Source organism: Bos javanicus, chromosome 11 (genome assembly GCF_032452875.1).
Source record: "Bos javanicus breed banteng chromosome 11, ARS-OSU_banteng_1.0, whole genome shotgun sequence".
Classification (NCBI taxonomy): Eukaryota; Metazoa; Chordata; class Mammalia; order Artiodactyla; family Bovidae; genus Bos; species Bos javanicus.
Genome location: NC_083878.1, coordinates 19,343,825 through 19,368,601, shown reverse-complemented (window position 1 = coordinate 19,368,601; position 24,777 = coordinate 19,343,825). Strand labels below are relative to the sequence as shown.

General features: G+C 45.9%; 1 protein-coding gene across 2 annotated transcripts in view; it reads right to left on the bottom strand.

Moving 5' to 3' along the window:
* Positions 1-24,777, bottom strand: part of VIT (vitrin) — a 123,558-nt gene that overhangs the window by 38,140 nt on the left and 60,641 nt on the right. Inside the window, exons 5-7 of one of the 2 annotated variants that reach the window (XM_061432069.1) lie at positions 23,004-23,137; positions 17,685-17,762; positions 11,725-11,916 (exon numbers count right to left, since the gene is read on the bottom strand). In XM_061432069.1, the coding sequence (XP_061288053.1) occupies positions 11,725-11,916; positions 17,685-17,762; positions 23,004-23,137 (404 nt within the window). The remainder of the gene's footprint in view (positions 1-11,724; positions 11,917-17,684; positions 17,763-23,003; positions 23,138-24,777) is intronic. The other variant, XM_061432071.1, reaches the window with a different exon arrangement.

Here is a 24,777-nt window from a genome sequence, read left to right as displayed (position 1 = left end):
GAGTGCTAGACCCAGGCAGGTGGGCTCTCCCTGTGATCGTCACTGCCTGTTTATGACGGAAGGCATTATTGTTGCTTCCGATTCTCAGGGTTCTGGGGCTGAGGGGTGCACCACAGAGAAGCCAGGCCTGGAATGTCACATGAAGTACGAGGGCCCAGAACATTCCTGGTTTAAAATCCATGGCGGCCTTTGCACTGGTTACGGCTCCTACTGTTCCCTGAACGTCTGGAGTTTACCAGCCTGGGATCCAATGGGAGTCATGACAATGGCCCTTAGGGCTCTCAAGTTTTATGGGACAGACCCACAGGTGGCCCCTCAGTCCCGGTTTCTCCCCAGGGACTTCCACTGCAGTTTTTAGCAGGAGGCCGTCAGTCTGAGGGGCAGCAGCCCCTGGAGCCAGGGGACTCCGTACACCTCCCTTCCAGGGCCTGGCCTCGTGCCAGCAACTCCACATTTGAGGGTGATTGGAGAAGGCTGGGGACAGTCAGAGGTCCTGGGCGTGGGCATCAGGCCAGCAAAACATCCGCAGTCCTGCGTTTACAGATGGGTTCCCCTCCAAAGCTCTGCGTGGGACATTTGTCTGGGAGCTGGCAACCTCTTCTCATGCGAACGACATCAACTCTGCGGTTAGGTTTCCAGGCCAGTGAAGCTTATCTGATCAAACAGAGCTCAGGGTACCGTGAAGCTACCTTGGATGGTTCCAAGGAAAAGTCCCTGAGTTCTAGCCTCAATCTTGTTGAGTGTCCACCCCTCCCTCCCCTGGAGGCACAGCAGGAGCAGCCAGGCCAGCCAGAGTGGACTTAGAGGGTCCTGGTCAGGGGGAAAGGGTATGCCTGTGGGGGCAGGGGGAGCAGGTGGCCTCACTGATGAGCCTGGAGGTGGGGAGTATGGGACCTGGCAAGACAGAAGTTCCAGCCCCAGAATATTAGAATCTGAAAACATCTGAGTCGTCTTTTAGTTCTAACACATAGCACAATGTCTCAGTACATTTTTTTTTTTTAATTAACAGTTCCCCTGACATGGAGGTGGTGGCTTAAACTGGGGACATGTCAAGTTACATCTGTGAGCAGAAGGCATGGTTCGAGGAGGAAGCAGGACTCACTCACGGTCCTAATTTCAGGGTCCTGTGTGGGAGAGGATGAAATATTAAGGCCGATGGCCATACTATTAGGTCTGTACATAGTTGCCTGTGTCTGTTAATGCATTGCCCTCAACACGGATGGGGTATTTTGTGGGGCTCAGGAGATTCCATCCCATGTGATATAATTTTATCAGTGACTGGAGAGGAGACAGGTGGCGTATTAATCAATTTGGTGGATGACAGAGAAGGAAGGCCAATTGATGATGATGGAAGGCTAGTTAATACATTCAGTGACAGAATTGAGATTCAGGAAGACTGCAGCACACTAAACTAAGGGAGGGTTTAACAGAGTGAAGTGTGATATTCTAAGAGGGGGCAAAAACTCAGCTGCACCAGGACAGCATTGGGGTGACCTGCTTCTCTAGAAATACGTGAGAAAAAGCCCTGGGAACCTGAGCAATTGCCAGTTCAGTAGGAGATGAGCTGATGAGGAGACAAAGCCTCCCCCACATGGAACTTGGGATGTTTTCAAGGAACCAGAGTATTTAGAGCGAGAGAGGCAGTTCCCTGGCACAGCCCTCGAGGCAGCGTGTCCTGCTCTGAGTGCCTGCTCTGAGTCACCACCAACAGACTGAGGTTTAGCTGGAGGGAGTGCTGCCGAGTCACGTAAGGACCTGTTGGAGGATTGAGAGAAATTTGTCCCAGAAAAGACGAGATGCAAAGGAGGACATGAAGGCTACTTTCATATACTTGAAAGACTCTCAAATTTATTCTCTTAACAAATACCGAAGATCCCCAAATATGTGATGGTTACATCTATTATTGCTTTTGCTCATATTAGAAATTAAAACTGTGTATCCTCTCATTTAAAACAGACTATCCATTTATTTCACTATTCATTCACTTAAAAATAACAACAAACCTATTTATTCTATTTTAACATTTTATAATGGAAATAACTGCTTCCTAAAACAAAAGAATTCAATGGGAAGAGTGGCAGATCTCTCCAGTGTCTGATATAGTAGAAGACAGCTCAAATGTGATGTCAGTTCCTTCAGTCCATCTGTGGTGATATGTCATTTTTGTTGAAGAGTTTGAAGAAAATCTGGCCTCAGTTATAGAGGGAGCGACGAGAGGGCCTCACAGAGGCCCTGAAAGCAAAGTTCTTGGACCACAAAATAAGAAGTAGTAGTTTAGACACGTTAGGAGCAACCAGGCTTAAGTTCTAGACAGTACATCCAACAGTGGGCCTGGGAAACTCTGGGCCCCTCACATACAGTTATCCTGCACAGGCAAAGGCTTCCCTGGTGGCTCAGTGCTAAAGAATTTGCCTGCCAGTATGGGAGACGTGGGTTTGATTCTTGGATTGGGAAGATCCCCTGGAGAAGGAAATGGGAACTTACTCCAATATTCTTGCCTGGGAAATCCCACGAACAGACAAGACTGGTGGGCCATGGGTTCAAAAAGAGTCAGACACGACTGAGTGACTAAACAACAGAAAAACACAGGGCAAGGCCTCTGTCTGCCACGTCACAAGGGATTCACTTGGTGGGAAATCAGATCAGATCCACTTTGTTTTATTTTTTCAATGTGGCATTAAGTAAATATTTTAATGGGCTGTGATTACAAGACAGAAATCACTAAAGTACATAGAAGGTTAAAAGACTTCTAAACTAATCTGAAACACCAACACATAAAAGACTGAAAATGGGTAGGATGAGAAAACTGGAGGGAGTTACAGTCCCTGATCTGGCTACCGTGCACTTTGAAACGGTGTCATTGCTGTGTTGTTCATTACAAACATACAGACCAGAGGCACTTACACAGTTCTTCCCAATTCTATGATCTGAGGATTTTCTAGCTGGGAAGTTGGCTGACTATCTGATATGCATGATTTTATCGGAAGTGAGAGCCAGGTGAAGATCCTGTGTGCCAGTGGCTCCCCTATCTGCAGGAGCTAGCTCCAGGCTTTGAGATTTGTGCAGGCCTGAGCACCAGAGCCTCTTGATGAAAGTGAAAGAGGAGAGTGAGAAAGTTGGCTTAAAGCTTAACATTCAGAAAACGAAGATCATGGCATCCGGTCCCATCACTTCATGGGAAATAGACTTTACTTTTTTGGGCTCCAAAATCACTGCAGATGGTGACTGCAGCCATGAAATTAAAAGATGCTTACTCCTTGGAAGGAAAGTTATGTCCAACCTAGATAGCATATTGAAAAGCAGAGACATTACTTTGCCAACAAATGTCCGTCTAGTCAAGGCTACGGTTTTTCCTGTGGTCATGTATGGATGTGAGAGTTGGACTGTGAAGAAAGCTGAATGCCGAAGAATTGATGCTTTTGAACTGTGGTGTTGGAGAAGACTCCTGAGAGTCCCTTGGACTGCAAGGAGATCCAACCAGTCCATTCTGAAGATCAGCCCTGGGATTTCTTTGGAAGGAATGATGCTAAAGCTGAAACTCCAGTACTTTGGCCACCTCATGCGAAGAGTTGACTCATTGGAAAAGACTCTGATGCTGGGAGGGATTGGGGGCAGGAGGAGAAGGGGATGACAGAGGATGAGATGGCTGGATGGCATCACTGACTCGATGGACGTGAGTCTGAGTGAACTCTGGGAGTTAGTGATGGACAGGGAGGCCTGGCGTGCTGCGATTCATGGGGTTGCAAAGAGTCGGACACGACTGAGCGACTGAACTGAACTGAACTGAGCAACTGAACTGAACTGAGTACCTCGGGCGAGCAGAAGCCCCAAGAGCACCCTGCCTTGGGAGGGTCTGAGTGCTCAGAGCCAAGTTGCAGAGGTGATAGTGGAATGGGAAGAGCAGTGGAAAAGAGTAGGATTTGAGGGAGAAAGGAGCTGGGACCATCAGTGTGGTCAGTGAGATGGAGTCTTAGTTACTAGGAGCACAAAAAGAATGGATGAGAAAGGGAGACTCGGGGCTGGAGACTCAGGCAGTAAGGCTATAAAAGGTTATGAAAAGGGAATGGGATCAAGTGCTAAAAAACAGTCTTGGGTTGTTGGGCAGGAAGAAACAGGAGCCAGAAGTTCAAAGCTGGGCATGACCTGCAGGTGAGCTGCAGGGGCCAGCACTGCGTGGGAGACAGTGTTTGTAGGTGCAGCAGCGCGAGGGCGGTAAGCAGCCGGCAGCCTTGCCAGGTTTCTGGCTTCAGAGACTCCTGCTGTTGGATACCCCAGGGGGTGGGGATTAGACAGGATCAGCTGATTAACATGCAATCAACAATCTGTTTTCGTCTCTTATTTTGCCCCCTGATGAAAGCGCCCCTCATTCAGATTTTCCTTGAAAGTCAGCCTTCCTCTCTGTGGTTGGCTCTACTTTGGGGGTTGCAGAGAAGGCCAACAGCCCTAAGGAAAACTGTGCCCATGCTTGGCTGCCTGAATGACTAATCTCCCGGGCCTGTTAAAGTCTAAAGTGGCTTCGGTGTCCTTGGCCTGCCCAGAGATCTGATTCTTAAGCCTTTTGCCCTGAACATCAGCATGTACGTTGGCAAAGAGGCAATTGGGAAGCCATAGAAGCTCTCAGTCCTATCCAGGGGACTCCTTGGAGCCCCTGCTCCCATCTGGCACCAAAGCAAAACAGAATCTGCAGTCTCAAGGAATCTTTTAACATGTGGAGGACAGGTACCTCTCACAAGAGAAAGGCCGGGACTCTTCTTCCTTGTGTGCCGAGGCTGTAAAGGAAACTGTTAAGTCTGTCAGCTCAAGGCCCAGGCCCCAGGCAGAGTTTGTGGAAAGCAGCTAACCGGGCTAGATTCTCCTTTCTCATCTCTGCAGGACTCAACAGCCTCTCAGAGAAAAGAACTTGTGTCATGTGTCTGCATCCCTAGTTCCTAGGCCAAACCTTGACGGGATGCACACAGAAGTGAAAAAAAGGAGCCAGGGAGTGTCATGATTCATAGGAGAATTGCTGGAGGAGAAAGAATGATTTCTGTTCCCCGTGTCACAGAAGTACTTGAGCAAAATTGGCTCTGCCCTTTCCTGGGAAATGATAAAGGCGTCTTTGACCCAAGTTCCTCAAGGGTAAACCCCAGAGAGTATCCCTTTTCAAGTTTATAAGAGCCTAGTCACTGAATCCTTAGGAATTTCTATTACAACCTCCAAAAAAATTGCCTCAAGGGAGTGGCGCTTTGCTTATTTAATGGCTTCCTTACAAGTTGGGCCCTTGAGCAGAATCTTTTGTTGACATATCTGGTTTAATGATTTCTGTTCAAATCTGAGTCAAATGACAAGGATTTGGAAAGACAACCTCCATGTAAGCAAGCTTAACTTCTTCCAGTAGCTAGAAAGGTGAGTTTAGGTTCTCACCTGGATTAGCTTGGGGGCTATTTTGGCTGTTAATATAGGCGGTGGCTCAGATGGTAGAGTCTGCCTGCAATGCAGGAGACCCAGGTTTGATCCCTGGCTTGGGAAGATCCCTGAGAGAAGGAAATGGCAACCCACTCCAGTATTGTTGCCTGGAGAATTCCAGGGACAGAAGAGACTGATGGGCTACAGTCCACGGGATTGAAAAGAGTCGGACATGACTGAGTGAAAAGATTTTTTGATTTGTAGGTGGTGGTGGACCAGAGATCTGTAATAACATTTGAGTGGCCAGAGCATGAATTTTAATTTAACTCTTCTCATTCTTTCCATGATTCATACTAGCAAGATATTACCAAGGTGAGAACAAAAGTAAAGCTTTGTCCTTGGGTGGCCTGAATCTGCTCTGGAGGAGGCATTGAAGTGGGGAGCGGGGGAAGGATTTAACTCAAAACACTGACTGAAAACTCCAGGTAACAGTAGCCCTTGCACTCCACAGCTGTCAAAGCATCTTTTACTAAAATGCCGTATTTCTTTATACTTCATTATTCTTATAATAATTCAGCTGTGCCTCTCCCGAGGGAGTTACAGTAATTCCTCAATAGAAATGTCACTTAACATTTAGCAGTTTGCTTAAACTGCATTAACATGGTATTGATGCAAATAGCATTAGCTTTCAGTCATTTTTAAGGGTACACAATGGGTTATCCTTAATTACTCTGTGGGAGAATCGAATACATTTCAGCATTCATTATTCACTGGGCAATTTTTCTGAAGCAAGGTTTTTAAAAGGGCAGAGAGAGATGGGAGATTCTGTAAAGAGAGCTGCAAAGTCTGTTTTAGGGGGGAAAGGGACCACATAAAAACTGGCTGAGGGAAAGAACCAAGTTTCATGGAAGGGGAGAGATAAGCGGTCATGGGAAAACACCTGTTTTTCTTAGAATCAAATTTATCCACCATAACTTTTCATTCCTTTTGTCTTTGTTCCAACTGTTGTTGTTATTGTTCAGTCACTAAGTTGTGTCTGACACTTTGTGACCCCCATGGACTGCAGCACGCCAGTCTTCCCTGTCCTTCACTATCTCCCAGAGTTTGCTCAAACTCATATCCATTGAGTCGGTGATGCCATCCAACCATCTCATCCTCTGTCGCCCCCTCCTCCTCTTACCCTCAATCTTTCACAGCATCAGGGGCTTTTCCAATGAGTCCGTTCTTTGCTTCAGGTGGCCAAAGTATTGGAGTTTCAGCTTCAGCATCAGTCCTTCCAATGAATATTCAGGACTGATTTCCTTTAGGATTGACTGGTTTGATCTCCTTGCTGTCCAAGGGACTCAAAAGTCTTCTCTAGCACCATAGTTCAAAGGTGTCAATTCTTCAGTGCTCAGCCTTCTTTATGGTCCAACTCTCACATCCATACATGGCTACTGCTACTGCTGCTGCTAAGTCACTTCAGTCGTGTCTGACTCTGTGTGACCCCATAGACAGCAGCCCACCAGGTTCCCCCGTCCCTGGGACTCTCCAGGCAAGAACAATGGAGTGGGTTGCCATTTCCTTCTCCAATGCATGAGAGTGAAAAGTGAAAGTGAAGCCGCTCAGTCATGTCCAACTCTTAGCAACCCCATGGACTGCAGCCCACCAGGCTCCTCCATCCATGGGATTTTCCAGGCAAGAGTACTGGAGTGGGGTGCCATTGCCTTTTCCACATGGCTACTGCTGCTGCTGCTAAGTCACTTCAGTCGTGTCCGACTCTGTGCAACCCCATAGATGGCAGCCCACCAGGTTCCCCCGTCCCTGGGATTCTCCAGGCAAGAACGCCTCAGTGGGTTGCCATTTCCTTCTCCAATGCATGAAAGTGAAAAGTGAAGTCGCTCAGTCGTGCCCGACTCTTAGCGACCCCATGGACTGCAGCCTACCAGGCTCCTCCGTCCATGGGATTTTCCAGGCAAGAGTACTAGAGTGGGTTGCCATTCAAACCATAGCTTGGGCTATATGGACCTTTGTTGGCAAGTGATGTCTCTGCTTTCTTGTTCCAATTATTTGGACACAAACTCAAAATAGCTCTGTTTTCTAATTATAAAGTGAACACGTGCTCACGATCAACATATCCACTGTGGGTAGTAAAGAATCATCTGCAATCCCTCTATCCAGCAGTGGCTGGTTTATAATTTTGGTATACAGTGTTCTATTCCTTTTTCTATGCACATATTCTCATGTGCAAAACATAATTATAACACATGAGATTGGTAGCCATCCTGTTTTGTAGCCTGCTTCTTTGACTTAACAAGCTGTCACAGACCAATCTTATCTTGTCAGGAAGTATGCATATTTTAATAGCTGCATAGTGACTTTTTAACCATTCTGACAATGGACAATTAAATTGTCTCCACTTATTTTTCTATCATGAACAACATCTATGTCCAGGCTTCTTTTGACTTTGGCTGATAATTACCTTAGGATATATTCCTGTAAGTGCAGGAAATGCTGGGTCATTTCTCCACACTGTTACCCAAACTGTGTTTTATCAATTTCCAATGTGAATTGGTGAAAACTGACACCTTATTGTTTACTTTAAGTGTATTTGATTCCTGGTGAACATCTGTTATATTTATTCGCTATTTGTAGTTCTTCCTCCATGGCCTGCCCAGTCATAACCTTCACCGATCTTTCTTTTGGAATGTTTGTCTTACTGTTTTATGACTGGATTTTAAGAAAAATCTCCTCCTGATACTTTAAGGAAGATAAACATTCAGAGATGAGATACATGTTGGTGAGAATGGAAATTGCACGTGGAAGGGTCAGGCTTTTACAGATACTGGTTCCTTCCCCTCCCAGGTTTCACCACTTCTTCCTTAGCGGACCTTGGTCAGCAGGTGGCTTGCAGTAGAAGGGCCATGTGTCACCGGCCCTTCCACCAGGTGGCGCTCCGCTCCTCTCTGGGGTTTACCCTTTAGTGTAGACACATCTAATGATGTGTTAGATTAGCTGAGGCATCCCGGGCACTTCTTGAGATAAACCTGACCAGAAAACAATGCCGGGCAAAGCCACACTCTACCTTCCAAGCCGCAGTAGATTCAGCGGACCCTGCAGCTGGACCTAAGGCATCGTCCATTGTTTCCAGAGCCCTTTCCTCAGCATAACGCTGGACCTGGTTCTCCAGGCTGCCCCCTCTGGTCCTGGGAAGCAGCACTCTGACTTCCTGGCTCTGCTAGGTGCCGACATTTCTACCCCACCGGCCTCTCACATGAACAGTCTCGCCTCTGCTCTGAGTCACTGTCGCTCTAGGTCTTGGCTCCCCGAAGAAGCCCCAGCCTTCTCTTGTTCTATACTCCTCTCTGTCTTGCTGCTGCTGCTAAGTCACTTCAGTCGTGTCCGACTCTGTGTGACCCCATAGACGGCAGCCCACCAGGCTCCCCCGCCCCTGGGATTCTCCAGGCAAGAACACTGGAGTGGGTCTCTGTCTTGTTAGGTTTGCACAATTGCGGGTCAGTTAAGAGGCTGAGATGTGACGTTGGTGTCCAGCCCCATCTTCCTGGGAGTCCTACAACCTGCATCAGCGTCTCTTCATGAGCTGAGAGAGCCGCTTTCTTTTCTTGCTGCAAAGTTTTGACTCTGCTGGACTCCCTCCCATGCCTGTGTCCTGTCTGAAAGGCAGCTCTTGAGCTCATCTGAGAGCAAAGATGACTCCGAGACCCCCAAAAGCAGGCTGCTCCTGCTCTGCCTCATACATCTTAGGTGTCCTGCTGCAGGGGTCTTGGGGGATCTTGGTAGGATATCTTCACCGACGTGGCACAAGACCCTGGAATGGCACCTGACACACAATGGGCACTCAAGAAATGCTTTTGAATGAATACGTGAATTAGGCTTTGCTTCAGTGCCCCACCCACAGTCACTTCTAGAATCTTTTGACTACAGTCACATATACGAAAGGAAAAAAAATTCACTTAAATGCATCCATAGTGACTTACTTGTCCATCAGCAGGAGAGTTGCTCTCATAATTTAATAGAATATTTTCAGCTATTTGAAGAAATAAGTTATCTATATATTAAATATTATTTGGTACAGTTGGGCTGAAATATCACAGCGAATGTCTACAGCCAAGCATTAGGATAGGCATTCACGAGAGTAGATTGGTGGTTATCTAGGGCCAGTGGGGGAGCCCTTTAGGGGGACGTGGTGAGTGACTGTCAGTGAATGTGGGGTTTCTTTTTGAGGTGATGAAAATGTTTTAGAACTGACTGTGGTGATGGTCACACTACTTTGAGTACACTGAAAATCATTGAACTGAATATTTTAAATGAGTGAATTGTACGGTAGGCAAAAAGTATCTCAAGAAGGCTGTTATTAAAAAAAAAAAAAAGAGACATAGGCATTCAAACATGAATCTTCACTCTTCTTCATTCCTACGGAAAATCTTTTGAGTAAACTATTCACGTTTTAAAAAGTCCTCTCTTCCTGTCTCCCTCCCCAGTTTGGCTCCTCTCGTAGCAATTAGGGCACAGGCTACACAGAGCGCTTACCCTGGGTATTTGTCTAGGAGGCTGTGGGGCAGCACGGACGTGGGTGCTGGACCGGGATGAAGCACAAACTGATGGGCTTCGAGGCCGCTGCCCAAAGCTTGTGTCCCCAAGCCAGGAATAAGGAAGCTTTGCCAGGCTGGGAGCCACTGCTTCAAGTTGCTTGAGGTTTTCCACAAGCAAAGGCCCAACTTGTAACAGGATTTCCAAGCTCCCAGTGTAGCAAAGTAAATATGCCCCAGGCTAAATTATATGTGTTATGTAAAAATTGCCATCCTCTAAGCAGACACCAGAGCAAGCAACTCACTCAGCTACTCACAAGTCTGTAAAAGAATCAAGATGATGGGGTAGTGTGTTAATATATTTCAGAAATGATTTTTGTGGTATTTTTATTTGGGGACTTTATGTTATAGCTTCTTCCGTGAGCCGTGCATCGGATGGAATAATAATATTTCCTATTTTATAGAACTGTTGGGAAGATTAAAATAATGTGTGCAGGGCTCCTGGCACAGGGAGAGAATGGACTGTGCATTCTGTAATTGTTTATTACTAATCAGAGCAGGAGTTGGCTGTGTCTAGACCCTCTAATCTTGTCACCATGTCCAGGCAGGTCAAGGCCTCAGCTTCTGTGCCACATCGTTAGTGCCTTGGGTGTTTGTTCACGGTGGAGATGCCTCCTATCGCTGGGGCAGGCGGCGGGGGAGTGTCACGGGAGGGCTGGTGGCTGGTCGTGGAGCCCGGCTCTGCTGCTTCCCATCAGTGTGACTGGGGGCCAGTTTCTTCTCCAATACGATGAATTAATCAAATTAGAAGCACTGTATCTGCTTTATAGGGTTGTTTTGAAGATTTAGTAGGCTAATATTTGTCAGGGGCTTACAAGAGTGTCTAGCACACTGAAAGTGCTTGGACTTGTTGAATAGAAAGATGGCTAGAGAGCCGGGCTCCGACAGAGAAGAGGGAAGGGCCATGGTATGTGGCGGTGATGTTTGGAGGCTGGAGGTGAGGCTGAAAAGACCCAGTCCTGGGCACTTCCTCCTAGAAGCAAAAAGTGATGCCAGGTGGGAGATATTTAGAAGTAGCCGAGACACAGCGACACCCGCTCTGTGGAATTTCCTACCCTCTTGCCAGAGGACCTTTAAAAATGAGATAGATGCTCACTGCCCAGGGTGCCTCACATGGAAGACTGTGTAAAGCCGTTGTTTGGATTATCCAATGGGCTCCTAAGGTCGTGTTTGATGTAATACCAAGATTAATTCCATAAACTGGACTTTGGTAAAACCTAAAACATGACTTAAGAAATGGATATAAGTGGTAAGACAAAAAGCAGTCAGAAAAGAAAGAAAAACTTGAGCTACCTGACTTTTCCTAAAGGGATTCTTTTTTGTCGTTGCTTGCTTCTAATATTTGAAGACTTCCAGGAGTATTCAGTTTGTCCCTTAAAACCCAACAGTGTTTACACAGAAATCTATTAGCCCTCCAACTGAGCTTTGGGAGAAATGGAGATTTTGCGATGGGAAAGTTTCACATAATATCCTACTTTCCAAAGTATGATTAACAGCAGTCCTATTTTCAAATCTGTATTAAGTCCTTCTACATAGTTTGCTTAGCTTTTAGTTCAGTTTTGAATTATCATGAGCTCAATTTACGCCTTCAGTATGGGAAGACACGGCACACACCCCCGGCCCAGGTCTCAGGAGTTCTTCCCTTACCCAGCTCAAAACTCCATACACAGGCATTCAGAGAGGCTGTTGACCCTAAAAACCCAGTCTCCCACTTTTCTAGCACACGGCAGCATACAGTCTACCTACTGACCCAGGTTCTTGCTTCTCTGGCCCGCGGGCTGTGGTCGGAGGCCGCTGGCGGTGGAGCCTGCAGATGGGGAGGGCTTTGGCAAGGTGGTGTGGGCGGCCTCGATGGCAGTGGTCCCCGGCGCCTGTGTCACAGTGACTGGCTGTGCTGCTGTCCCTGGAACTGGTGGGCTCTGATCTGCTCTTGCTGTCTCCCCTGTAAGAAAGTGGAATTGCACTGGGGCTCACAGAATAGCTGGTAGGCTCTTCAGGACAGAAATAAGTAGTTCTTGAACACTAGCCATGAGCAAAGTCCTATGCTAGCTGCTGTGGAGGCACGTACAATCTGGGTGGAGGAATAAGCCGATGAATGAACCAAAGATGAAGTAATGATAAAATATTTAAAAGGCAGCTCAAAACAATAGCAACCTAAACGAGGCTGAACACGATTAATCATGAAATTAATTTGCCGCACACCAGAAGCAATGGTTCATGGATATATACGCTGTTTCAGTTAGTGTTGGCCTAGAGGTAGGGGGTGCTTCCAGGGCTTTCATTGTTTTAGAGAATGTGTCTTAGACGTTTTGGTTTTGGTTCATGGCTAGGCGACTAACTGCTCTAGGTCCCAGTTTCCTCATCTATAAAATGGGGTAACAGAACTAATCAGATGGTAAAGACCATCTCGTTTCTTCTTCTAAACGTTACTCCTCATCCACATGTGATGATTTAGATTGCTTCCACGATTTTCGATACTCTGAATGTATTATGAATTATTTATGAATTTATTATGAATTATTTATCTGAATTATTTATGTTGAGGGCATGGGGGGCAAGCGGCCCACTGGGCCTTGGGGTTGTATAGAGAACCACGTGTCTGCGTCAGAAGGAAACATCACATGGTCCCCAAAGTGAACAGCACCCGAGTCCTGGGAGGGAACAGCAGGACCCTCACCTGTGCCTGCTGGACCCCATGGCAGGTGTGCCATTCTACATCTGTGCGTCTGTATTAGTTTCCTGGGGATGCTATAACTAATTACCTTAAACTCGGTGGCCTAAAACAACAGGAATGTAGTCCCTCAGAGTTCTGGAGGCAGAAAGCTGGAATCAGCATCACTGGGCTGACCTCCATCCAGAAGCTCAAAGGTAGAATCTGCTTCTTGCCTCTTCTGTTTCCTGGTGGCAGTGGCATTGCTTGACGTGACACCCCGCCAGTCTTCAAGGCCGGCACCCTCCGTTCTCACTCTGCTCTACTTTCATGCGGCTTTCTCTTCTCTGTGTGTTAAATCTCCCTCTCCGTGTGATTGCATTGTCTCCCTGACAACCCTGCTCTCAGACAGTCTAGGATCACCACCACGCCCCACCCCCGCCATCTAAAGATCCTTAACTTAATCATATCAGCACGGCCTCCCAGCTTTTTTGCCCCTACCCGTTTCTTGCGGTGTAAGAAGACATCTGCAGATTCCAGGATTAGGATACGGATATCTTTTCGGGGGTTGTTTTTTCAGCCTATGACAGCATCCCAGCTCTAGCCGTAACTCTGCTTAAGGATGAAGCAGCTTTGGTACAAAGAACAGCAGGCCGAGGGGGTAGGATCTGAGATAGGAAGCTCTATGCTCTGTGGGAACACCCAGCCTCCTCTTGGACATGGTGCTGCGTGCTGGGCCATGTCAGACTGCAGCCCTGTCCAGACGAGCAGACAAACATGAGGTGGGGTCGGGTGTTCAGACCCACTGCCCAGCAATGGTACTTGCCAGTTTCCCCACCTTGACACTGTCACCTCCTGTGGGAGGCAGAGCATTGACCTGGGAGCACAGGTCAGCACAGAACACCCTGGAACTGGGCTGGAGTTTGGCCATCCTGTTTGCTCTTGCAGGCGCTAGCCTGGCAGGGCAGGAAGCAGATCCCGCATTTACCCTGATGCTTGCTAGCAGTTGGTCGTCTTTAAATCCGCCTGGAGACTGTGCCAGACTAATTGCTAAAGAGCTGGCAGCGGCCTCAGGGGTTCAGCCAGTCTTCACGCCATCCTTGGGCAAAACTAAACCTGAGTGATTTATGGCGTTTCCATTACTCTAAAGGAACTGAGCTTTCATAACAAGTCCTAGGGAAGTTTCTAATTTCTCCAAAGTACTCCTCTGTTATACCCTCTGGTAAATGCTACCAGGCATTAATGCCTCTTTAGGGAGACACAGGCTCAGGTTCATACAGGGAAAAGCCATTTAACAGAGTCACTCGTATATTTTATGAAATAGGATATATTACTAATTTGGAGAGAAATCTATAAATAAACTGACAGTACATTGTACTTGCAAATTATTAATTAAAGCACAATTAATTAAATTAAAAGAAAAACTTACTTGAAAATAGTGAATATTTTTGCCACTTTAAACTCTTTAGATACTAAGAATCTGGATTATCTTTTTCTCATACCATTGGCTAATTCTGAGGTTGCCAACCTGCTTCCCTGCCAGTCTGCCTTTGCTGATATTGATTTTCTAGATAGCAAATGAAATATCCTGTGGACAGCCGTTTATGTTACTTTCTTAGAACACAGATATTTTCAAGCATAAATAAATTCAACCAACAGCGCCTTCTCCTTGGTCTTTCACACTCTTCCATGGAAGACCTAGTCATTTTTGCCTGCTCTCCTTCAAGGAATAGAGCTGTCTCTAAGAGGGAGATGGAGAAAATGCCCCAAATGATTCCAGGTCCTTATTGAATATAATGCCTGGTGTGACACCAAGTGAATTCTTCATGAGACCAGGTTCCTTTTGAGAAATTTGAAATAAAACTACTAAAAAGTAGTTTCTTTGTACAACTTCAAGTATATGGAAGCTTAGGCTTTTTTCAAAGATTTTCATGGGAAAACATTTCAAAACTTCCCTCAGACTCTTGACATATTATAAGAATAGCTCCAGACTCAACTGCACCCAGGGGTCCCCCAGCTGCCTATACCTGGACATCATTAGGATTGCAATGGGGGTGATCCAGGGCTCTATTCACAGAGATTCTGATCCACTGAGCTAGTCTAGGGTGGGCCCGGGAAACCTGATTGGAGAAGCATAGCCAGCTCCAGGCGCCTGGACTTTTGGCCCCAGCCCTCACCAGCCTGGCCACAAGGCTTTCTCCAGTCTTCTGAGCCTGGCTCCCTTTGCTGTAAAGTGGGGATGGTCAGACCTACTTGGGGGGCTGTTGTCACAGTTAGAGATCACGTCTATAAGGGGGCTTCACAGTGCTTGTCACACGATAGACTTTTGATAAATGACAGCAGCTGACATCATCGTGATACACCTGCCCCTCCCCCAGCGGAGGGTTGCGATGCTTGAGGGGATCATCCCAACCTGGTTTATCTGTTCACTCACATTCTAGGAGAGGTCAGGAAGCATCTTGTTAGGGGAGGGTTGGGACCTGAGCAGCTGCTGGCCTGCGCATCTCCAGTTCCCCCTCTTCCTTCCGTTTCTGAAGGAATTTTATCACGAAAGAAAGAGTGGCAACCAAGGGGCCACCCTTTTTACTGTTCTCACTGGATTTTTTATTTGAATTGTTGAGACTCACTGCATGGTGGGACTGTCACTTGAAAGAGGTTTGTCTAATTTTGAGGCTGGATAAGGCCCCAGTATCTCTTTTATGCTGGAATCCTTACAGCTGAGCTCAGAGTCTGCCACCAAATGTGCTCAACACATGGTTACTGAATGACTGAATGAGTGAATTTAATTTTTCAGACTCAGGCAACTCTGGATGGTATTGTGATAAGAGGCTGATAGTGAGAAATGGAGATGGTGTTATGGGAGATATGGTGATGGGAGATACGGCTTTTGCTAGTTTTAAGTGTGCATAGCAGCATTGGAATTCCCTGCTTGTCCAGTGGTTAGGACTCGGTGCTTTTACTGCCAAGGATCCAGGTTCAATCCCTAGCTGGGGAACTAAGATCCCACAGGCAGGATGGTATGGCCAAAAAATATATGTATGTAGCAGCACAGTGTGAGAAGGCGCCAGCTCCTCCACATTCCTCCTGGTGGTCAGTGAGTCAGGTCTGCTGGGTGGGCGGTGCTAAGCTGGCCACAGTGCAGGGGCAGATAGAGAAGTTTTGGAAATAGTCTCTGCTACGCAGGACTTAGAAACCAGCTGATCTGGCCATCTAAGTCACCAGTGGTTGTGATTGGTTTCTCTCCCCTCCACTGTCTCTCCCCTCACCCTGACCCACTTCAGGGGGATGCCCTTAGGGTTTAGTGTTGTCAAGGCCCATTAGAGTGGCACCCTTGGGGAAGGTGCTGAAACGTATCTGAAATGGGGGTATCCTGGCGCTCTGCCTCAGGGGTGGGACAGGTGTCTGGCACAGTCACAGGACAGGGTGTGGGAATCTGTCCAGATTCTGGCCATGGCGCAGTGCAGAAGCCAGAAGGCCCCAGGCCCCACTTTCTGTCCCCGCTTTCTGCATGAGGAGAGGTGTCACTGAACTTCCCACGGGTGGGGCCGTGCTGGCGGAACTGTGCTGTCGGTGGCCCCACCCGACCCAGGCCCCTCAGCAGGACTCGAAGAAGGGGAGGCGTCCGAGGCTACCTCTGGGGGAGAGCGGTGTGCAGGGTAAGATGTTCCCTCCCTTCCTTCATGCTTTGTCCTCTCCCCAGGCCCACAGCGGAAGGGGACAGGGGACATCTCAGAAATGGTCCATGGGGCGCCACCCTCTGCTTGTGGGAGGCATTAAGGAAGAGTTGATTCTGTGCAGTTAAACAAACAAAAACAGGTCTAGATTACTGGAATAATTAAGAAGTCATTAAAGATATTATTGGAGAGTAATTGGGGCCGGGAATGAAAAACATCCTCTATTTGAATAATAAGTGCCTCAAGTCAGGATTCTTTATATACACTATAATTGGCAGAAAAAAATACAGGATAACAGTGTAGAGAGGGCTTTTGGAGCCAGACTGACTGGACTTGATTCTCAGCTCTGCTACTTCCTTGCTGTGTGGCAAAGGGCAAGTTACTAAATTTCTCTGGTGCTGCGATTTCCTCAAACTCTTAAGTTAAGGCTAAAAATAGTATTAATACATATCTGTGGTGTTGCTGGGGTGATCAAATACAAAGATCAGGTAAATGTTCCAATGATCTTGGAACAATGCCTGGCACACAGCAAAAGCTCAATAAATGCTAGCTAGCTTATAGTGCCTATTTTAAAACCATATTCACTTTATGGACATGAACAAAGTCAGCTAGCATGTCAAGTTTCTGGTGGTTGCTGTTCAGAAGCTCAGTAGTATCCAGCTCCTGCAGCACATCAGGCTTTCCTATTCTTCACTATTTCTGTTTCTTCATTATTTCAAGTTTCTGGAAGTAATGTTAAATCCCATCATAAAACAACTCACAGCTTCTCTTTGATGAGAAATCAAAGTATTACCCCACCCCCGACGCCCCCCACCCCTGGCGAAAGGACAGGAATGCATAGCACAGTTATTGCTTTTACACAGGAAGCCAGAAAAATGTATTTTCCTAGCCTGAGTTCTCTCTGTACCCCTTTAGTGGTTCACAGGAAGCTGGGGTGGCACAACCTCACAGACGGCATAGTTTTGGCTGCTGTCGTTGAGATTAGTGGCTTGCTATTGTCACAGAAGCCACATCACCTTCTTTGCTTCCCTTCATTTCATACCTAAGTAGAGACAGTCTTTTCCCTTTCAGTCACCAGGGAACGTTTCCACACAGAATGTCATGTCATCTTCTAAAGCAGCAATACAATAAATTCAAGGCAACAGTCATTCTGAACAAAAATGACACCAACACAGAGATAATCTCGGAATTGCAAAAACAAAAAATAAAGCCTCACTCTTCGGCCCATTGATTTCTGTGCCCGCATTTCTGGCATCTGTTAAAATATTACTGGAGTCAGTGGAGCTTGACTGGTTAAGATGCTAATTTCCACCCTATCTTCTAAAACACAGAATTGCCTGATTACAAAATCAGAAGATTTAGATGAAATCACACGTGGACACTTGCCTGCTTTGGCAGCTGGGCTTTTAGATGATGAATATGTAAGAGACGATGGGTAGGTTACACCCTTTTGGGGTTTACCTTCTGTAAAAAAAAAAGGAAAAAAAAAAACTATTTATTTCTGGAGCCAGAGATTTTAGATGGTTGCATCCTGGTAAGTTGATTCCCTCCTTCTGATTTGTTTCTCTTGAGTTTAATGAAATCAGTCAGTCTCCACCCCCCTCCCATCCTTTGCTGAATTGTTGATTACAGTGAGAAAGTCAAGTGGCATTATGTTTTTCTGTATTGCCTGTGTTTTATTAGTATTAGAAAGGAAGCCATAACATCTTCATGACTCAGAATTAACATGAGCAGCCCTTATTTGCTTGTGAAGATGTGACTTGGAGGTGAAGTTTTCATATGTGTGACTCTGAATGTTGAACCAGGTCAGTAGCTGAAAATCCTCCCTATCCTGGACACGAGAGCTCTGGTGGCCGACTGGCTGTGCATGAACAACTACCTCTCACTTTCATGGACCCTGTGGGACCCATTTGAATTCCACAGCACTGGAGAAACTTGAAAGTAGGTAAATAGAGATCAGCCTTGGAAATAGCCATTTGTTGCCCACCCAGGGAGTGAAAGTTTAGAGAAGGAATGCTAATGTGTATCAGGGAAACGGTGGAGGCATAAACAAGAAGGATGACTGGGGTTGGGTAGGCGAGTCTCAAGCCTGGTGTGACTGAACGAGCCTGTGAAGACTGCTGCCCGTGGTGGTGCTCTGCTAGGGAGTTAGCCTGAAGTTCCACCAGGGAGCCTCATTCCAAGGAAATGAAACTGTCAGTAGAACACAAGCCCCCCTGAGGAAGGCAGTTGGTCTCATTGGTGGCTATTAAGTCCCCAGGGCCTGGAGCAATGTCTGGGATGTAGTAGATGCTCATTAAGTATAACTGAGGAATTACCTTAGTGCTTAGATCTCTGTTCCCTGGTAGCTCACACTGTAAGAAATCTGTCCTGAATGCAGAAGACCCAGGTTTAACCCTTGGCTTGAGAAGATCCCCTGGAGAAGGGAATGGCAACCCACTCCAGTATTCTTGCCTGGAGAATTCCATGGACAGAGGAGCCTGGTAGGCTGCAGTTCATGGGGGTCACATAGAGTTGGACATGACTGAGTGACGAACACTTTCGTTAGATCTCTGTTAAAATTTAAATACACTTGGAAGGGGTCTCACTTGTTATGTGATATTTCTGCTTGATAATGAAAGCGTTTTTAACTCTCAACCCAAGGGAATATTTTTATAGGATGGGCTTGGAGAGGAGACGGTGTAGAGTGTCAAATAGGAGATGGGCAGTGGAACAGAATCTAGTGCCTGAGTTCACCAAAGGTCCTTCTGGCGCAAGGAACAGCAAGAGTCATGAGGTAGAATGGGTAACAGGGTCTCAGGAAGGGTTTGGGATTGAGAGCAAGAAAATCTAGGTTTCTGTTTCTATTTTACCAATGATTAACTGCCTCAATCTCTAAGACTCTTGGTGTTTGTTTGTTTGTTTTAATTCAGAAAATATGGATAATAATATGGACCAACTTACTATACAACGTTGTAGGGATCTGAAGGAAAAAAAAATAGTTAAGATGTTTTGGAACCATACATCACCATAGAGATGCAAAGAAGTTCTCCTGGTGTTAGCTAGGAATGTCACTCAAGGTGAGAAAGAGGCACGTGTTTGGGCTCAGGGGAGTTACTTCCTCTCGTGAATGCCCTCCTGGAGCAGGGCTGGAGACCCTGGTTCGGCCCTGCTCCAGGTGGACAGTGTGTGCTGTGCTAAGTCACCATTTTGTCTTTGCGACCCCGTGAACTGTAGCCCACCAGGCTCCTCTGTCCATGGGATTCTCCAGGCAAGAATACTGGAGTGGGTTGCCATGCTCTCCTCCAGGGGATCTTTCTGACCCAGGGATCAAACCTGCGTCTCTTGTGTCTCTTACTTTTTCCACATTGGCAGGCAGGTTCTTCCCACTAGCACGAACTGTGAAGCCCAGGTGGACAGTGAGTGGGGCTATTTCAGACCCAAGGAGGGTGCCTTGGTGAGGCCTCACTTTATCCATAGCAAACGCCACAGGGACACTGGCTCCTCAGTTTCCTAGTCTTCTCACATCTAAAAACCTGTGATTCTCTCTGTTTCTATTCAGAAGGAAAAGGACCCTGAGCTCAGCTTTCTGAAATGTGGATCAGAGGACAAACAGGCAGTATTAGGAAGTCCCTCTCTGACCTTTCCCAACTCTGAACTGTGGAAGGACTGTGCTGAACAAAAAGACACAACCCGCCTCCTGCCCCCTCCCAGCCCGCCAAAGTGAATTAATTAAAGGCGCATAGCAACATGTGACAATTGGAAATAAAGGCCTAGAGAAAGGTCACGAAGCCATCTGAACCTTCAGAAGAGGACTCTGACATGATCCAGCAAAACCCGCTGGCCGTGAGCCGCTGGACAGTGGGTGAGCAAGCCATGGCCGCTGTCAGCTGAGACCCTTACGTGGCATTGTGCTCTCCAGACTCATTCACTGGTAGTCACTGCAGAGCACATATGCTTGTTATCAATGGCAAAACGTGTTTCTGGTTAAACGTCACTAGTGGAATGAGATGACACAGCAGTTGAGATGAACAGGGAATAACACAGCAGATTGATTTTCATTAAAAAAATCCAAAACATCTCTACTCTCATGGAATTAATTTTTCTTTTGAACCTCTATTAGGATTCTTGGATTGCAGGCTAAGCACCGAAGACTGAAACCCTCTTATTTCCCCGGGAGCTACTTGGTAAACACCAGTGTGGAGATTATACTTCTAGGATTGGCAAATTTGTATTCTAGACCTTAGTATTTTCATATGGCCCCTGTTTTGTTATGAGTAAAGCTCACAGCACTATGATTAGTGACCTCCCACTACCTGACATAGAAACTGGTGTAGTTTGAACCCTGGGTGTGCAGAATTCCACATGTAAGAGGAAACAGAGATTGCTCGAGTGAGAAGATCTGATTGTAGTCCTACTAAAATTATGATCAAAGGACAGTAGAGGCTGGGACATGGGGCATGTAAAGGCGCAAAACTCCCACCCAGGTTGGAAGGCCTGCTGTATTATGAGACATTTTCTCTTCCTGCTTTAGCCGGCCTTCCACAGGGGGTGCCTTCTCAGGAGAGTCACATGGCTCCTGATTTCGTGGGGAATCCCAGAAACGTTTGTTAGAATGTATTTAAAATCCTGCAGTGCCTCTTTAGAGAAAATGAGAGATTCAAGGCCCAGTGCAGAGTAAACAGTACAAGGTGAAGGACAGAGCTCTGTCTTGCGCTCAAACACTGATGGGGCGTGTCAAAAGCTGGAAGGGCTCCCAGGGGCCAAACCTGGAAAATGTGAGCATCAAAAAGAATGATGATGATATAGTCTATAACATGTTGTATTTTAAAAAATAGTCTGTATGTCCACCATGTACTTGGAAAAATAGTTGTGGGTGGGGGTGGGGGGTGGGGAGGGCTCATTTCTTTATGTAAGAACACTAGCTAATAAATGTGGAAGAATAAGGACAATTTTTCAGTTTCTGACTTTACTTTTGCTACGGCAAGGATCACTGATGGATGTTAAAACCACTGGGTGAATTTTGGGTTGGGGGGACAAGCTGTTCATGCTGTTTTGAAGTATCATCCTACAGATTGCTATTAATTACAAAGTATCTTTTACCATGGAGAGATATTATAAAGTATCCAAGTTATCAAATTAAGCATCACCAACAAATGGACAAAATGACATTACGTGTCTATTTATGATACTACACCATGGATATGCTATGTTACTATCTATGCAGTATCTTTGCTAAAATATTTAACCTGAACCCAAGCATGAGGCAATAGCCAGACCTGTTTATGGTCCAGATTGTGGAACGTAGTACTAGATGACTGGCTGAGACTTCAAAAATACCATCGCAGGACTTCCCTGGTGGTCCAGTGGTTAAGAACCCGCCTGCCGATACAGAGGACAGGGGTTCGATCCCTGGTCTGGGGACATGGCATAGACCAGCTAGGCCCGTGTGCCACAACTATTGAGCCCACACGCCCTACAGCCTGTGCTCTGCCACAAGAGAAGCGACCGCAAGGAGAATCCCATGCGCTGCAATGAAGACCCAGCACAGACAAAAATAAAGTTAAAAAAAAAAAATGTCATCGCTACTCATGACCAAAAATGGAAGTGTGGTGCTAGACAGGTCTAGATTAAAGGAAACCAAATAGACACGACAAGGAAATACGATGGGTGATCTGTGATTGTAGATCCACCCCCTAACAGAAGAAGAAATTATTGTGAAGAATATTTTGGGTATAGTTGGATATAATTGAATAAGACTATTTCTTATTTTTCATATTTATTATTCATTAACATTATTGTAGCAATGCTAATTTTTTTAGGCATTGTACTGTGGTTATTTAGGAAAACGCTTCTGTTCTTACCAGATGTGTGCTGAAGTATTAAGGGATAATTGTCATCATGCTGGTGGCTTCCTTTCACACAGTTCAAGCAAAATATAAATAGATAGATAAAGCAAGTGTAGCAAAATATTACCAATTGGTGTATCTGAGTGAAGGGTATTCATTGTACTATCTTTTCATTTTCGCATAAACTTAAAAGTTTTCAAAATAAAAGGTTAGGTTGGGAAAATTCACAAAAATAAATAGGGGAACAGGCAGGTCATGATAATACAGAGATACTTGGTTAGCTTTTTACTATGAAGTCACACTAGCCATTAGGTCATTGATATTACCTCTTTGGAAGAGGGCAAAAAAAAAAATATAAAAAAGTGAAAATAATTATCTATAAAATCCTATGGAGCCAGATAGTGAGAACTGATTAACAGCGAAACAATTAGTCTTAAAAAAGAAATCTCAAATATAGTTGTAGCTCAGTTCTCTAAAAGCCTGTCCCTATCTATTCATTTACCAGACTTCTCAAGGAATAAGCTAGAAATGAGGAACATTTGGCATAACTAAAGGAGTAACTCAAAAAACCCAAGTTATTAAATGTAATTCACTTAATTAAAAGTTTGATTGGACTTACTGATAGCTGCTGTGTGTTTAAAATGAGTAATTGGAGCCTTTTTATATTTCCAGACTTGGTAGTGATTTATCACTGTAATTAGAATTCATTGTTTCATGATCCTAATTATCAGAAGAACTAATGCTTCAGATTTTTATGTAATGAGGTGGGCCATAAAATAAGGCTAACAGCACACTGAAAGGAGCACATTTCATCCCCTGAGGTCACTTAACCCAGGTGTCGGTTATAGGGCAGCACTTCTCCAGGACGTAGACGTACCTGAGACAACAAAGGATTCTCTCCATCGTGGAAGGGATAATGACTGGACACCGTTGGAGTAACTCCCTTTATAGCCAGACTGTCCAGCCACTTTCCGAACAAGTATTTTCCCTCCTGAATTATCAAGCACACCACTGTGAAGAGAGAAAAAACTTTTTTTGAAGAAAGAGGAGAAGAATATTGTTTGGCATATAATAGACTATGAAACCAGTCACCATCTTAATTTTTTTCGTATTCTACATGTTATACATTTAAAAAACTTGTTAAATTGAAGTATTGTTGATTTACAATGTTGTGGTAGTTTCAGCTGTGTGGCATAGTCATTCAGTTATTCATATACATGTATTTATTCTTTTTCACATTCTTTTCCTATACAGGTTATTACAGAGTATAGACTTCCCTGTGCCATACAGGGGGCTTCCCTGGTGGTGGCTCAGATGGTAAAGAATTCGCCTGCAATATGGGAGGCCTTGGAGAAGGCGATGGCACCCTACTCCACTACTCTTGCCTGGAAAATCCCATGGACGGAGGAGCCTGGTGGGCTGCAGTCCGTGGGGTCACTAAGAGTCGGACACGACTGAGCGACTTCACTTTCACTTTTCACTTCCATGCATTGGAGAAGGAAATGGCAACCCACTCCAGTGTTCTTGCCTGGAGAATCCTAGGGACGGGGCAGCCTGGTGGGCGCCGTCTATGGGGTCACACAGAGTCGGACACGACTGAAGTGACTTAGCAGCATGGGAGGCCTGGGTTTGATCCCTGGATTGGGAAGATCCCCTGGAAGCGGGCATGGAAACCCACTCCAGTATTCTTGCCTGGAGAATCCCCAAGGACAGAGGAACCTGGCGAGCTGCAGTCCGTGGGGTCACAAGGAGTCAGACACAACTAAGTGATTGTGTGTGCCTGAGTGCTTAGTCGCTTCAGTTGTGTCCAGCTCTTTGCGACCCACTGGACTACAGCCCACCAGGCTTTTCTGACCATGGGATTTTCCAGGCAAAAACATTGGAGTGGGTTGCTGTGCCCTCCTCTAGGGGCTTTTCCTGACTCAGGGATGAACCCATGTCTCTTACATCTTCTCCATTGGCAGGCAGGATCTTTACCACTAGCACCACCTGGGAAGCCCACAGTAGGTTCTTGCTGGTTATCTGTTTTGTATACAGTAGTGTGTGTATTCGGAGAAGGCAATGGCACCCCACTCCAGTACTCTCACCTGGAAAATCCCATGGACGGAGGAGCCTGGCGGGCTGCAGTCCATGGGGTCGCTAGAGTAGGACACGACTGAGCGATTTCACTTTCACTTTTCACTTCCATGCATTGGAGAAGGAAATGGCAACCCACTCCAGTGTTCTTGCCTGGAGAATCCCAGGGACGGGGAAGCCTGGTGGGCTACCGTCTGTTGGGTCGCACAGAGTCAGACACGACTGAAGCGACTTAGCAGCAGCAGCAGCAGTGTGTATATTAATCCCAAGTTCCTAATTTATACACCCCCCCGACCCGTGTTTTCCCCTTGATAACCATAAATTTGTTTTTGAAATCTGTGACTTGTTTCTATGAATTTTTTTTTGTAAATAAGTTCATTTGTATAATTTCTTTTTAGATTTTGCATATAAGGGATATCTTACAATATTTCTCTTTGTCTGACTTCACTCCTGTGAGTCCTGTAAGTCTAATATAAGTGAATGTATGTCCATTCATTCTAAGTCCATCCATGTTGCTGCAAATGGTATTATTTCATTCTTTTTAGTGACTAGTATTCATTGTATATAGGTACCGT